The sequence below is a fragment of the Falco peregrinus genome, chromosome 8 (genome assembly GCF_023634155.1).
Source record: "Falco peregrinus isolate bFalPer1 chromosome 8, bFalPer1.pri, whole genome shotgun sequence".
Lineage (NCBI taxonomy): Eukaryota > Metazoa > Chordata > Aves > Falconiformes > Falconidae > Falco > Falco peregrinus.
The window spans coordinates 45277654-45293702 of NC_073728.1; the positions used below are offsets into that span (position 1 = coordinate 45277654).

General features: G+C 50.4%; 1 protein-coding gene across 1 annotated transcript; it reads left to right on the forward strand.

Moving 5' to 3' along the window:
• On the forward strand, positions 1-9919 carry ZMAT2 (zinc finger matrin-type 2). Its single transcript, XM_055811786.1, has 6 exons — positions 1-140; positions 3129-3222; positions 3737-3860; positions 5016-5089; positions 7391-7536; positions 9066-9919. The coding sequence occupies exons 1-6, from the start codon at positions 123-125 to the stop codon at positions 9207-9209; spliced, it is 600 nt and encodes a 199-aa protein (XP_055667761.1). The 5' UTR covers positions 1-122; the 3' UTR covers positions 9210-9919.
• The last annotated feature ends 6130 nt before the right edge of the window (positions 9920-16049 follow it).

A 16049-nucleotide genomic window follows, 5' to 3' on the forward strand; every position in this document is an offset into this window, starting at 1 on the left:
GCCTCGCGGCACTCTAAGCCAGAGCGGCGGGCACTCGTTGGTACTTGGGCGGACTGCCTCGCTTTACGGCCCGGGCGCCATCGCGCGACAGTTTCTGTTCCCTTGTCGCCCTCACCCTCGACATGGCGTCGGGCAGCGGGGTAGGTGCTGGCGGCCGCTGGGCCGCCCCTGTCGCTTTCTTTTGCTCGGTAGGCCCTGGGCCGTGCCGAGGCTGGAGCCGCGACGGCTGGGGCCGCTCGGGAGGGGCAGGTGGCGGGAAGGGCAGCGCCGCTGGGGCTGGGCCGCGCTCGGGACCTGCTTGCTAGGCCGTGGGGTGAGGGACCCCTCGACTGGGGACGGAGTGGGGTTGGGTATGCCCGGGTGGGCAGGAGCATGTGGGGAGGCCACGTCCCTGATTTTTGCACTGCTGAGCTCTCCGTGTGTGGGCAGTGGGAGTTCTGGGACTCGCCGAGAGGCCCCGATTCCTTCAGGGCTAGGAGGGGGGGACCTCGCGCCGATCTTCCCTTGCTGAGGCCAGGCCTCCCCCGTGGGAGCCCCTGTTCCAGCCGGGTGGCGTGACTAGATCCGAACCTGCCCCAATCCCCAGAGGGGGGGTGCCCACCTACCTTCAGTTTCCCGGGGAGATCAGCCCATCACAGCGGTCCCCTGGGGCTGGGCAATAGCTCGTGCAGGCAGCCTCCTGCTCCTGTTCCCTCTCTTGACCTGCCCTGTTGCTTCTCGGCTCCTCTGGGAAAGGGTTGCCTGTTTCCTGCCTGGCTCTCACGCTGTCCTGCTGAAGTTGTTGCTGACTGCTCTGCATGGAGAAACTGCCCTTTCTGTGACGCTGATTCTGAAATCTCCAGTGGTTCCTCTGTAACTTGGTTATTTTATTGGCGTTGCTGGTTTGTGTAGTGTGGCAATGAGGTCTTTCTGCCTTTATGGATCCCACAGGATTTGCTGTTAGGAATGCTGAGATCAGATGCCATTGGTGTAGCCTGACTGGAGAGCCAGACTGGTTTAAACACCTCCAGTAATACCTCAGGCAGCTGTCAGCACTGGGGGAGGCTGTGTTTTCCTGCCTTTCTTGGCCAGTCTTTCCTTCACTTGAAGCCGCCGGCTGAGAAGTGAGCAGTGCTGAGAGGGGTCAAGAGCAGATTATCTGCCTGGGCGTGAGATGGGGCCTGTGGTTCATTCTCAGCTGCTGGTGGTTGTGTTCCTGTTAGATTGAGCCAGATTTGAGAGTCCTTTGGTGAGCTTTGATGCTCATATGGGGCAGATCACTTGTTGTCTGACTCTGGAGGGAACAGGAAGCTTTGGGGCACTTCTGGCTTTTAATTATTTTTACTTATTTCATCAATACTTTCTGTCACCCAAAGCAGTTTTTAGATAAAGATTTTAGGGCTTACTGCCACCCCTGCCTCCACCAGACCAATTAAGAAGAGTTCCTTCAGATAATTTCTAGCCAGGGTCTTGTTACACAGTTGGGTTTGATTTCTTTGCCTGTCCCTGGACAAGAGAGGTTGGTAAAAGAGCAGCAAAAGACATTTCCTTTTATTACAACAGAAGAGTGAAGCAGCAAGTAAATTGCTTCCTCTCCAGACTCTCACCAGCTATGATTTGTGATAATACACTGGTATGCAGGAATGTCTAGATTCTGGAAAATACCCCCAAATGTTAATTTACAGTCGGTGATATTTTCTTTTCTTTGGCTCAGGGTGGTTAATAAAACCTGTTATGACATGCTTAAAGTGCTTAAGAAGCTCTGGGAATAAATGAGAATTTTTCTATACCTCCCTAGGGCTTTTTCATTCCTATCAGTAGTTGTTTGTTCCATTTGAAGGATTGCCAGAGGAGAAAACATTAAATGATTGCTGCTGCTATAGCTTCAAATGGGATTTATTTCCTTTGGATTGTGATTGGATTCTTGATTTGGCTGAACGGAGAAGGCAGTGAGGTGTGAGGGGGTTCCTTCCTTCCCAGAGGTGTTTTAAAACACATCCATGCTTTTTCTGATATGAAACTGAGAGCCTCTCACTGCAGTGCCAAGTTAAATGCAGCTTCTAACCACAGGAGAGTTATCTTCTCAAGAAAGTAACAAGTGTCTGAGTTACAAGCTGTGACCGATACCAGGTGCAGGGGCCTTAACTGCAGATGGGGCAGACACTGGGAAGAGGCTGTGCTCATTTGGTGAGAGTAGACATGAAAGGAAGTGGGATTCTTGTCCTGTGACCTCTGCCCTCAGTGTTGGTGACTAGGTAAAAATCCCCCTGAAAAGAATAGTCTTTTGTTTCTATAGTGCCAGCTTCACCTGAATTCAGCTCCTCTTCATGCAATTTATCCTGTTGCTGCTAGTGTAGAGTGCTGTGGGGAGCTGCCGAAGGGCCGGTCTGCCTCAGAGGTGTTTCTTCCCTTCTCTGCATGTCAACAGCATGAAGCTGCAGGAGCAGGACAGCTTACCTTGCATTTGGTGCAGGTGCTTCCCTGATATCTCCACACCCTGCCTTGACAGATGGAGTTTCAGAGGTTTTTTTTTTCTGAATTGCTTGTACATGTGTCTCACTTGAAAAACCCATACTAGTTCCTATGATTTCATAGCAAACTTGGTGCTTTGATTCCTGCAATGTGTAGACATGCTGCTGAGAGTAGGCATACACAGCCTTCCGTGCTCCTGCGTTTTAATCAAACTCTTTATAGCTGGTGTTGTGTTTCACAGCTTCCTCATCTGATATTTGCAACTTGGGTTTAATTGACTTTTGGAAGAAGTATGTGTGATCTGCTAATGACTGTGCTGTGTTTGCCAGGTGGCACTTCTGAGGTCTTAGGTCAATCAATTTAAATGCCATTTGTATCTGATTTTTAAACCAAAAGCCTGGGTGATCATCTCAGGAACTATTAAGATAAACTCATTACTTTTCTCAGTACTTTGAAATCCTTCTAGAAGAAGTAGGTGTAGGCCTGCTGAGTGTTATTATCTTAAGCTGCATCTTTAATTCCTAGGTATGAAAACAGAGGATATAGGGATATAATGTAGTGCCCCTAATTTACTGCTGTGGATGCACAGGCCAAGTGATTCCACCTCTTTCCCCAGTCTCCCCTCAGAGGTAGTGAAACTATATTATAAATGTTAATACACTTTGTTTCCTTCTCAGACTAAGAACTTGGACTTCCGCCGAAAGTGGGACAAAGATGAATATGAGAAACTTGCAGAAAAGCGGCTCACAGAAGAGAGAGAAAAGAAAGATGGTGCGTAGTGTACTGACTCCAGGCAAACTTTGCTCATTTGGCAGCGAGTCACCCAAACCCTTTGAGTCTGAGAGGAAGAGAACAGCTAGAAGTGAAATCCTGAAGGGAAATAGCAGCAGTTCAAGGCTGCTTCCTCCGATCCTTTTTCCTCCACTTGCCACTGAATATATGTTTTTGTCAAAAGTAATTACTGAGAACCTTTTCCTCTATCTGCCTGTTCTTTGGGAAGGAAGAGGAGCAATCAGCCCTTGGAAACAAGGACCTCTCAGAATATGACCCAAGTCAGAGCTGGAGGTAGCTCACAGACCTACCTGGTTCTAATAGGAACCAGGAAATAGTGAGGAGGAAATTATATCCTTTACTGACTTACGAAAAAAAAAAAAAGGTGCACTTTCTGCATGAATCAAGTAATTCCCAGGTCATGGCAGGTCCCTCTTCAAGGGCAACATGAAATCCAACATGTCGAACTTGACCATCTTTTGGTAAATGCTTTGCTTTTTTGTTTATATTTTAGGCAAACCAGCTCAGCCTGTCAAAAGGGAACTTCTGCGGCACCGAGACTACAAAGTGGACCTGGAGTCGAAGCTGGGGAAAACCATTGTTATCACCAAAACTACCCCTCAGTCAGAGATGGGAGGGTAGGTTGTGGTCTTTTTGTTAGTCTCAGAATTTTGGTGGTGGGACTGGGGGTCTGTTACACAGCAGGGAGCCCTTACAGTGCACCAGGTGGATTTCCCCCTGTGTTTTGAGCCTGGTGCAGTGGTGCTGCACTGTATTACACCTAAACTGGGTCTTCTCAGGTAACATATAGAAGAGATGGCAGCTGGCTGAGCTCCTTCTGACATTATTTCTTGATATTGGTGTTGCCCAGCTGTAGAAACAACTGAGGCAGATCTCTGCTGTCCACTTGAGTTTCTTTAGCCAGAAGGCCTGTTTGCAGTGAGAGCCTATCTGCTGTTGATTTGAGTTTCTGATCTGGATATATGTGTGCTGGGAATGGGAGAAACATCCAGATACCTGTCCTTAGGAATGGTGTTTGGCCACTGTTTGTGTGGATTGTGTTTGACCAAAGGCTGAAAGGATTCTTAGCTCACCCTAAGCCGTCAAGAGCTTGAAAAGAATGCACTGAGTTTGTGTCATCTCAAGGGTAAGCCTGTTAGTGTCTCACTGTCGTAGCCTAATAGCCAGCAGTGCCAGGAAGATGCACAGCCCTGAACAGCATCCAGGGATGGAAGTGCAGACCCTGGCTGGATTTTTGCAACAGCTCTTAAGATGGGCAGAAAGCCCTGCTATATAAATCAGGGAGTTGTTCCTGTGAGGTGATAGGGCCAGGAGGACTCACCTTTCAACCAGGTGAGAGCCTTCAGTAGGCTGCAGTCCAGAAACCAGGGCTGCATGGCCAGCGCTGCCTTGGAGGAGGGCAGTCGAGCCCTGCAGTGTCACAGAGTCCATCCCACCCTGTCGGTTTTGGACTGGAAGGGGAAGATGCTGCGGCTCACATATTTATTACAGATCAGCTCATAATTTGGTTTCTGTCATCTGTCAGAGTGTTGTCAGCATAAGAGTTGGTACCTCCAGTGTTAACCCAGGCAGCTCTGTCAGTCAGGTGTGCTCTTGCACATTTCTTTTCACTGGAGCTCTCCATAATGGAAGTAGCTTCCCTCTTGATGTGGAGAAAGGACCCATATGTCAAGCAATATGCAGATTACACATTGTCGATTATCTCAAATAGTAGTTCTGTGAGATGAGGTTTGTCTCATGCTTTGGAGTTAATTTTTTCTCTCTCCTGCCAGATACTACTGTAACGTATGCGACTGCGTGGTGAAAGACTCCATTAACTTCTTGGATCACATCAATGGCAAAAAACGTAAGGAGAATTTTTCTGCCTTGTTGGAGGGCTGCTGCAGTGCTGTGGGCTGTTCCCTCCGTGCACCACCAGTGCCTGAGGGCTGGATGCTTATACATGTATGAAAGTGTGCTTTGGAGATCAGGATGTAGGCAGTGTTTGCTCGTGAGAGCTGTGGAGGTGCTGCCTTTATCTCCTGGCACCTTCCAGGTTGCTGGACCATTTTTATGGAATAAGCCCAGAAGAAACAGTGATCAGTGACTCTGGTTAGGTTGGTCATGTTTTTCCCTCTCAGAGTGCCTGTGCTGCAAGAAGCCCAGAGTCAGCAAATCCTGATGTCTCCTCTGCAAATCTGGAAAGAGGCTTTTTTCGCAGCACCAAGGCTTTAAAGAAGTTCTTAGATAAGTAAAAGGTATGGGACTAGCCCATTTTTGGATTGGAAGCTTCTCTCTGTAGAATTTGAGTATGAAGCTCAAAACTAGCTAGCCCCTGAGCTCCAGAGTACGGATAGAGTTGACAAGGATGGAGGCTGTGGTTTGATGAGGATGAGTGGGAACAGGAGTGGGGCAGTTTGACCCTGGAGTTCAGCAGTGTGGTGATGTTACTGTCCTGTACCTATCTGTGGTTCTTCTCTCCATTGCTGTAATGATGCAGTCAACCTAGGCCAAGATAAAGGCAAGAGAAAATAATTCCTGGTTTATCAGTCTGTTCCATTACTGTGTTTAACTTGAAAAAGAGGACTGTACCCTCGTTGAGCTGACTCTCATTTCACAAATGTGGGTGCTGCTTCTCCTTGACATGTTCAGACAGTGGGGAAAGTGGAGAAAGTAAAGGAGCAGCAGGACGCACTGACACACTCCTGCGATGTTGTTCTGCTCCTGAAGGTGATTTGGCTCCCTGTGGAAGTCAAGGAATGGCCCTTTTACAAAAAGGCAAACCAGACCTGCACACTTGGCTGTTTGAACCGTTAAGAAATGTGTGTGTGTGTGTGTGTGTGTGTGTGAGAAGAGGACCTGAGGGCCAGTTTTCTGTAGCTAGGAAAAGAAAAGCCAACGTGTTAAAGCCCTGTGCTTTTATGTGAATGGGAGGAGGATGCTGAAATGCCTTGTTTGCCACGTTGGGAGATCAGTAGTAAGTCTGTATGAGAGCATCTGGAATCAAAAATCCTGGCATGACTTTGTGCATGGGCCTGAGATGAAGAGTTAAGCTGGGGTTGGAAAGTGGCTTCAGTGTAATATGATTTACAGAATAAGTTTGGGAGCTTTTGATCCAGTCTGTAAATCTGGCTGAAACCTGCTTGTTCTTGGTAGCTCTCTTACTCGTTCTTGGTGTGTAGGTTGAGCTTCCAAGGACTGATGCATCCCTGGGACAATGTGCATGGCTGCTGGAGACAACAGCCTGTTTGGATTCACCAGGCAGTGCAGGCTGGACACATTGCAGGGGGGGGCCCTTCAACCTAGGCTTACTCATGAGCAGTAACCTGGGAATCTGCTCTAAAGAGCCACTGAATCAGAGGCCTGGCTTAAGATTTCATGTCTCTGCTTTAGCTAGAAATGTCCTGTGTAATCAGGATCTCTGAGTGAGTGCCACTGATGACTTGTTTAGCTTCTCCCACAGCTGAGTGATGCCAGCCTGTCAGTTTTATTCCGGCTCCTCTTTCCACACTCCAACCCTTTTTTTTCCCCCCCGTCTAAGATTAAATTTCCTGAAGTGTCAGAACATCAACATGATGGGGAGCATCCTAACAAGGAACCTTAAAAGAATAGGCTGCATTCTCCTTCTTGTTACAAGTAATGCACGGATTGTTGTAGTCACTGGCTTGTTTAGGTTATGTTGTCTCTTTAAAGCCCATCCACTCTGACATAAGAAATCCCAGTCTGTGTAGGAATATGGGATCAGATGAGGACACAAAGTGTGTGCCTCTCTGTGAGAGGAGGCACTGCTGTGTCACACTCCCCGGGCTGGCTCTGGGTTACCTGGCACATTTGTTGTGAGATATGGTGTGGAGTCCCTGAGGGCTGGGCTATACCAGGCTCTGCCACTCGGGAGTATGGCGGGACAGTGCTGCTCCCTGCACTTGGAGTGGTGGGCAGCCCGCGAGTCAGTGCAGTTAGGTCAGGTTGGAGCACTGAGCCTTGTGGGTGTATGGCCATGTGTGTGAGTGTAGTCTGGCCTGGAAGCTGCTTTGAGAGGATGGATCATGGGCAGGAAGATGCTGCTGTACTGAAATGCTTAAATTGGCATCGGGGACAGGGACTATGTGCAGACTGTCAAAGGCTCCAAGTATTGCTGCACATGGCTGATTCCACTCCTGTTCTCTAGACCAGAGAAATCTGGGCATGTCCATGCGGGTGGAGCGTTCCACACTGGATCAGGTGAAGAAACGCTTTGAGGTGAACAAAAAGAAGATGGAGGAGAAGCAGAAAGATTATGACTTTGAGGAGAGGATGAAGGAACTCCGCGAGGAGGTGAGTCTGGGCAATGACTGATGAAGTAAAGCTCCCTGGAAACATTTTTTGTGAGGAAATCAACCCTCGTTCCTAATCTTGTTCCACGGAAGCCTTGTTGGTATCATGGGCTTATCTGCTGCTGTGAGTGGGTTTTGTTTCTTCATTGTTTGCTTTTTAAAAAGTTTGCTGCTGCTGTCCCTGGAAACCTTTTTCCCCTATTTCTGTGTGAGGATAACTTCTGATGCTTCAGGTTTCCACTGAGAGCAGCACAAACCTGACAGTGGACCCATTTTTTGTCTCCTATTGGCTGTGTTTGAACTTGTGTGCTCTGATAAACAGACCTGTGTCTTTGTCCCTTATCTTTCATGGTTCTTAGGATTGCTGTGATCCTCCACGTGGCACATTGCTTCTGTGTAGCCTCCCTGAATGTGGAAGGACTTCATGAGCATTGTGCTGTGGTGTGAGATGTGCATAGAGGCAGTGAAAGACAGCAGATTCCTCTCAAACCTGGGCTTAAGTGTCAACTCCCTGACATGAAGATCAAGTTTATTTGAAAACCTGACAAAGTTCTGACAGTTGAGGAGCTTCCATGGGTGCTTCTCCTCCATCAGCAGTCGCATAACAATGAAATGTTAAATATTGGGGCCTGTTTGGGTGTCTCTGCTCAAGCCCTAAGCTTTGCTTCACTGCAGAGGTGCTCTGTTGGGGTGCACACAGAGCAGCCCTGTGCTCTGCTCTCGAGCAGTCTTTGGTGCTGCTGAGCCTGATCTGTTTGGGGGAGGCAGAAGACGGGTGCCTTGGCAGGGCAGGGAGTGCTGTGGGTTGAAAAGTTACTGCTAGTCGATGTATGGCAACAAAGAAAGCAGCAGCAACTTTAGGTGTAGGTTTCTGCAGGGCATGGCTGTCTTCGGTAGCTGCAGTGCAGCGGGCGGTGATGGGAATGGCAGGAGCAGTTGCTAAGTTGGGAGCCGAAGCCATGCTTCTGTGTCGCCCGGTACAAGCCTGGCGCTGTTCCAGGGCTTGTGATCCTTGCAGAGCAAAACACTTTGATTAGAGCAGCACAAACTCTTTGATGCCAAAACCCCCCAAAGCCGCTCAGAGCTTCAGCTTCTGTTCCAGTGAGCAGCTGTCACTCTGCCAAGCTGAAAGCCAACAGACAGCAACATTCAGCATCACGGTCACTGGAATGGGGCATTGTATGAGGGAAAGGCCTGCTGCTTTAAAAACAGCTCCTTCTTGCCTCAGTGTTGATTCCAGACGAAACTTCTGAAGTTTGTTTGGAAGAGAGCATTCCTTAACGCTTATTTTTGGCTACATTTTGTGTGTGTGACTCTGCTCTTGGGTTGGTAGGTAGAGTGGTCTGGAAACAGTGGGAAGCCTCCTCCTCAGAGACTGCAGACCAGGATTTCTGCTGGCTATTTTACTTCCTCAGACACGGCTTGGGTGCTGTTGGTAGGACTTGGGTTAACTGTGCTGTGCCAGGTGTCTCAAAAGCTTACTTGGCTCCGGAGGTTCAAATTGTTTTGCTGTTCTGTCCCTTGCTGCAGGAGGAGAAAGCCAAAGCCTACAAGAAGGAGAAGCAGAGAGAGAAGAAAAGGCGGGCAGAGGAAGATTTGACATTTGAAGAGGATGATGAAATGGCAGCTGTGATGGGTTTCTCTGGTTTTGGTTCAACCAAAAAGAATCACTGAGCAGCTCTGGACTCTCCTCTTTCTTGAAACAGATTGTTTTTACCAGGGGACTCTGGATAACTCTTAAAAAGACTTGATTGAGGACTTGTATGTAAATCTCCCAGTAGAAGTTGGCTGGAGGAGTCAAAAAGCGATTCCATGCTCTACCTGTGCTACAGAACGAGCTCCACCTGTCATTAGCTTCCTATCTCCTTCTGTGTCCTAGATCTGGCTGCTCATCACTGCTCTGTGGCCTTGTGCGTGCAGGGAAGTGTTCTGCTGGGTACGTTTGTGTGTCAATAAAGTGCAACAGTTCTTTACAGGTGGCCTGGTTCAGGATTAATCTAGTTGTCAACCAGGCATTGTTGTTCTGGGCCCTAGTTTTTCTAGTTGTCAGTTGGGCTGTGTGTTTGAGACATGGAGTGATTCAGTTTCTTTTTGGATCACATAACTGAAGGAAATGTGCCACAACAAGCGGTGTTGAGTGGTACAACTGCATCTTTATGGCTTGTGCTGATCAGAGCTGGTGGCTGCATGGAGCCTGGGTTGCCGAAACTTTTCTGTGTATTTTATCTGCAAGGGATACCTCCCCGCTTTTCTTTGTGTTTCATCCCATAACTTTGGTATCTTTAAGGCAGGGGAGAAATTCCTCCCCACAACTGATCTAGGATAAAGCGAATGAAAGAAAGGTGTGTGCAATTTTCCAGAAATAAATGGATCATTTTAATGGGTCCTTTGGTGAGAGTTTGATTCCTTCTTTGTTTCGAGAGCTTCTGCTTCCCACCTCCCAAGCTGTGCAGAGCTGGTGGTGGCAAAGGCAAGGTTTGTTGCCCCCTTCTGTCATGGCTCTGACAGTTGCCCTATGCAGACAGTTGACATCATTCTTGGCTTTTTTAAGTAATTATGGAGATGGCTGTAACAATGTGGAAAGGGGAAGGGAAAGGGAGGACAGCACTGGGGACCTGCATTTCCAGCAGGTGATCCAAAAGCAGGCTGGGCTGCATTCCAGATTTTACCAGCTTTAGTATATTAGGGGCCATTTTTTTCCTGTCTACTGGCTATCAGTGTCTTTTCACCTCTGCCCTTCCCTAAATCCACTTCATTTCTGCTTTTATTTGCCTCAGTCAAACCTTGTGTGACTCATTTCCGTCTACAGTTAGGATTTATATCTTGCGTGGCTGGGTTTTCATAGCTCTGTCTCACTCTCCTCTCTGTTTATGTATATTGATGAAATCCTTGCTCTTGCCCTTCTCTGTACTCTATGAAATTTCCAACCCAAGGAAGGCTGCAGTGTGTTTAGCCTGCTCTTTCTAATACATCTAGAACAAATCCTGTAATGTTGTGCTGCTGTTTTAATTCCTTAATCTTAGACTGCTGACAGCTTCATTGCCTCAGGTCTTTCCGCTTCAATTCAGATTATAATCCCCGTTGAAGATGCTATTGAAATGATATATAGCCAGTCAGATACAACTGTCCTTGGAGGTTTGACCCTTTTAACTTGGCAATCCTTTGACTTCGGCAAACGCTCTCTGAGCACACGAGCTGCAAGGGCAACTTTCATTCCAGCCACGTACCTAGCGCTGTTCAGACTGCAGCACGTGGCTCTGGCTGAATGGGAGAGAGGAGACGCTTGTGCCTTTGTGCCCTCCGGGGTGCGAAAGGGATGCTGCCGTGGTTTCATATGCATTAAAAGTTTAGGACGTTTCAGAGAAGATTTAGCAGCAGCCATTTTATCCCAGCCACCAGCTCTGCAGACAACCAGAGCCTTGCTGCAGCCTGAATTTGGTTTGCGCTGCTGGGGAAAGGGCGGAGGCTGCCCTGCACCCTCCCTCTGTCCTGGATTGTGACCTTGGAGCCAGTGGATGCTGCCTTGGTTTCCCTACAGAGCATCCTGCCGTTCTTGTCCATTCTGGTGCACCTGAGGGGTGAGGTTTGAAATGGGCAGCACCCGAAAAACCTTCCCGGGTAGGTGGCTCTGTTTGTGCAGCCTCTCGCTGCTGGCTGGAGCCTGCCCAGGCCTGTGCCCGCTTTCCCAGGGCCTGCTGCTCTTGGTCCCTGCAAGATGGGGAGGAAACCCCTCTGCCATACAGCAGCATGGGAGAGGGCTTTTATTACCGAGATTCCTCTTTGTTAAAAAGCCTGTCGTACCTGCACTCCGTCTGGAGGCCATCTGCATCCTCTGGGCTTAAGCCCCAGCCCCAGCATCTCCACGCTGCTGCTGCCTGGGCCCAGCACTGGGGAGTGCAACTCTTTGTCTCGGCGGCTTGCTGGGAGCAGTGGTGTGTGCGGCAGCAGATACAAGCTCTTGCTGGACTCCCAGCAGCGGGAGCTGCCTCTAGCCAAGGATGAAAAGCTGGTTTCATGGGAGGAAATAGTATTTAGAGAAGAGACAGATAACATTCCCTGCACCCACCGCATTAACCCTTTGCTTCCACCGCTGCTTAGTGCTGCTGTGGGGTGTTAACCCTTTGCTCATGGCCCCCAACGCTGGAGCAGTGGTTCTCCATGAGTCTTCACTAGCACTCGCCATCTCCGTGCTGAGTTGTAAAGGCTGTTGGTGCTGAATGTGCCCGTGTGGGTCAGGGCTTGGGGATTTAATTGGAGAGAGGGAGCCCCAGCCCTGCAGCTCTCCTTGCTTTCCCCCACCAGCAAACAGGGCTGGGGTGCCCTGTGCCTCTTGCCTAAAGGGGATGCAGCCCTTCCACGAGTTAAAACTGGCATCTGGTCGGGTAAGGAGGGGTGTTTCTCATGGTTCCCACATCAAGGCTGGGGTATCCTGCCTGGTCTCACCATGAAAGTGTTTTGAGGTGCCTGGAGCTAGCTTGGTCATTGTTCTCAGTGCCTGGGCAGAGGGAGGACTCTGCCCCTGTCACAGTGCAGTTCCTCACTGTGTGCAGCTTGGAGGACCTGTAGGAGGCATCTCCCAGTTCAGCAGACCTGCCTGCACCCTGTCTGTCCCAGCTGGGCTGGGGACCATGCTCAGCCTGCTACAGCCCCTTCCCATTGAACATTGATGGCAATGCTTTGGAGAAGCACTTGGGTGGCACAGCAGACCCTAGAGCAAACAGAAATCTCTCTTGTTCCCACCACTTCTCTCCCCCACCACTTCACTCCCAGCTGCTGTCTTCCCTGGCCTCATCCTGGGAGGGAGGGCTGAAGCCTCATGGAGGGGGGGGCTGAGCGCAAACATCCAGCTGCTTTTCCCCTTTCCTTCCTTCAGAGGGACCCGGGAGGCTCTCGGGCAACCTGCAGCCTTGCCCTCTCCTGCTGGCCCACCTTCCTCACTCTCTTCCGGTCCTGCTGTGGACTAGAGCAGCAGCAGCTGGATCCAGCCCAGCATTCCTACTGTCCCGGTAAAATGGCTGAGATCAGGGACCTGGAGCAATTCTGGAGAAGGGGTCCCAGCCTGGCCCTGTGTGTTACTCTGCCTTGGCCAGCTGAATCATTACCTGCTTCAGTGACTTTATTAGCAAAAAGACCCAGCTTTTTAGCAATTTACACCAGCTTTACATCCCTCCCTCCCAAAAGAGAGGTTTAAGAGCTTGGCAGGAGCTCCAGTCCTCCCACTGCTGAGGCCATAAGCTACCGTTGCCCCACTTAGGCAGCCACTCTTGCCATTTGCCGTCATTAAGCTAAAAAACATCCATAGGCGATATCCCCAGAAGCCCCTGCTTCTGCTTCGCTCTGACCCGGTACAGCAGTGCCAGGGGATGTACCACCAAACCCCCGCCCCGCTGGGGATGGGCTGTGAGGCTCCTGGGTCCCCCAAGCCTGTCAGATGACCTGCTGCTGCAGCACCATCCCACACAGCCCTAGAGCCAGCACTGCTGCTGCCCCCAGCTCTGCAGACACCCGGTTTACTAAGTGCCACCCTGGTCAGGCAACCCTTGGCCCAACCTGTAACCTGTGCTCATGCCGAGGGACAAGGTGGCTGCAGGGGAGAGCCTGATCTGTGCAAGGGCTGGTTGGAGCTGGGAAGGGATGGAAGGCTGGGTTAGGGGAAGGTAAAGACTTGGGGGGGGGGTGTGGGGTGTTGTCCCTGGGCTGGGAGGTGTTTGCATCCCATCTGGAGCTTGGATGGGAAACATGGACACCCATTTTTCAAGAAGGGCCAAGGAGGGAGTGGGGGCACCTACAGTGAAGTGGTGCCTGGCCTGGAGGACTCAGCAAGTGCATCTTTGTTCATTCATTCAGGGCTGAGCCAGGTCAGGCCACAGATGAGGCAGGAGGGAACAAACAGTGCTTTTGAGTGTTCCAAACTGGGAGGAAGGAGACAGCCCCAGTGGCTCCCCCCATCCCTGTTGGAACTGCTGCCACAGCCACATTGGGCTGGAGGGTTGCTGGAAGAATGGATGGTTTTCTGCTGGGCTCGGTGGTTGGGCTCCTGAGCAAAGGGGAGGTATTTCTTTGTCACAAGTAAAGTAAAAAAACATTATCAGCCACAGAATAAACAGCTCCAGGCTGCAGAAGGATCAGGGAGAGGGCGAGATGGGGAGGGTGATGGGGAGGAGCAGAGGGAGCACAGGGACAGGGCATCACAGGAGGTTTTTTGGGGACTTGTGATCTCTGAGCAAATTTCTACTGTTTGCTGCATACCAGCGGCACCATTTCACCAACTTGTGCCTGCCTCCCTGTCACCAGCTTCGCGGTGCAGAGCGCCTGGGGAGGTCAGGGCCGCTCTGTGGAGGGCTGTGGGAATATGGTCCCTGCTCGAGAGCGGAGAGCTTGTGATCTGCCAGGCAGCCGGGGAGCCCCGGGGGCACTGCCATGGCTTTGTTCCTCCCTCTCTTTCTTTTCCACCTTCAGATTTTTTTTTCCCCCACTGTTTCCAGCCTGCTGTGTATGCAGCACTCCCTCCCCCTTTCCACCCACAGTTCCTGTCTTGATTTTCCTTCCCCTCTACAAATATGTGTTCCTTAGGGCTTCTTCTCCTCCTCCCTGTCCAGCTCCCCCCATCAGCACTGCCTCCCCAAACATGGTCTTTCTTTCCTCCCTTGCCCCCTCTCCCTGTTTTCCCACAGGCCCTTCTCACCCCTTCCCCTGCCCGCTCCTCTCCCCTTCCCTCCAGCCACTCAGGCTCCCGTTCACTCACTCTCGTCTCCCCTTCTCTGACAGTTTGGGGGAAATCTGTCTGTGTCAACACACAAATTCCATTATTTATTGGCTGAGCAGAGCGAGGTCCTACACTCGTCTGTAATTGTCTGTAGATCAAAGCGCCTGCTGATGGCAGCTTTGCCTTCTCGCAGCAGAACACCACCCCCAGCTTCACGCTCCCCATCCTCCCGGGGGAGTCGGGTGTGTGCGTGTCGACACCCTCGATGACTGATCTCCCAGACGGAGAGGAAAGAAGTAGGGCTGGTGGGGGAGAAAAGGGAGACCTGGAGGATCTACAAAGCTCCTGGGAGCAGGTGGGGATGTTGGGGGGTGTCTCAGGGGGCCACACAATCCCCAGCAGGGTCTAGGGGAGGGTGGGAAGGTAAAGGTGGTCCCTTCTTGGGAATGGGGAAAGAGAAATAAAGTGATGTGGGGGACAGAGAAGCAGAAAACACCCCCATATCTTTCCAGGACTAGAAGAATTGGAATTTCTTCTCCAGAAATGCATCCCCAGAGATCCAGGATGGCTCCATACAAGCAGATGGCTAAACCCCAGAAACGGGGACAAAGGAGAATGTGCCTTTTTCTACCTTTTCCTTCTGAAACCACCAACCTAGCCCAGGGATGTGGGACTTCAAAATGAAATGTGGGCATCCATTTGCTGTTTGGGTGTTGTTGCAAAGAGATGTGTGTGGGGAGAGGAAACATCCACCCCAGCTCCTGCCGCTTGGCCTCTTGGCTGGGGTCTCAACTCCAACATTTCCCCCTGCTGTTTAGCACGTTGCTAGAGGAGAGGAGAGGAGAGGCCAAGGGAAGCTGTTAGCCTTGTGTTTGGGTTGTGTTAGGGTTATAGCCCCTTCCCTGGAGCTCTGTGGAAGCTGACAAGGTACTCCCTTGTGGCTACAGGACCTTCTTATAGGAAGGAGCAGGTCACATTGGTCACATTTCTTGTAGGACCACCCACATGGAGGGGACAGCTGCAGTGATTTCTCTGCTGGAGGAGGTGAGGTGAACTGGAATCCCTCTCGCCAGAGCCAGTCTTCCCACTTCATCAAGATACACTGGGGAACTTGGGCTTGGCAAACACATCAGCTGTTCCACATGGATCTGCAAACACCAAAAGACATAGACACCATCAACAGTTCTGACACCTTGATCCGCTCTCACTGCCCAGTGTGTGAAGCTGGCTCAAGCCGTGGGTCTGCAAGCCTTTAACTGTCCTGTCATCCTTGTGACACCTCCCTGGCTCTACCATCAAACCTCCTCCAGCTTCTTTTTGCACAGAGTTCAGACAGTTTCACTTACACTTCTCCCTGTAACATATTTTTCCAAGCCTTAAATCAGTTTTTTAATCTTCTTTCAAAACTTCAGGCGCAGGCGCTGTGGACAATATTCCAAGATCAGTCACACTGGTGCCTGACAGAGGCAAGGTGTTACCTCCTCTCTTCCAAGGCCTCTGCTTTTCCCCCCATGCAAGCAACACACCATTGCCCACCTTTACTTTCCTGCTTAGTGACCCCCCTTTCTTCTCAGTCCTTCCTGGAGGAAAGGAGGCATTCCCACAGGACATCTTAGGGGAGAGTCTCTAAAAGGATGCCCATGGCAGCATGAGGCCCAGCTCTTAGGATAATAGGGAGACAGCTCTTCTTCTTCTTTGAGTCCAAGGTTTACTTTCCTGCTTAGTGACCCCCCTTTCTTCTCAGTCCTTCCCGGAGGAAAGGAGGCATTCCCACAGGACATCTTAGGGGAGAGTCTCTAAAAGGATGC

Coding starts and splice junctions, on each gene's coding strand:
- ZMAT2 (XM_055811786.1), top strand. Junction 3,861..5,015: donor CCTCAGTCAGAGATGGGAGG/GTAGGTTGTGGT, acceptor CTCTCCTGCCAG/ATACTACTGTAACGTATGCG. Junction 5,090..7,390: donor TCACATCAATGGCAAAAAAC/GTAAGGAGAATT, acceptor CCTGTTCTCTAG/ACCAGAGAAATCTGGGCATG.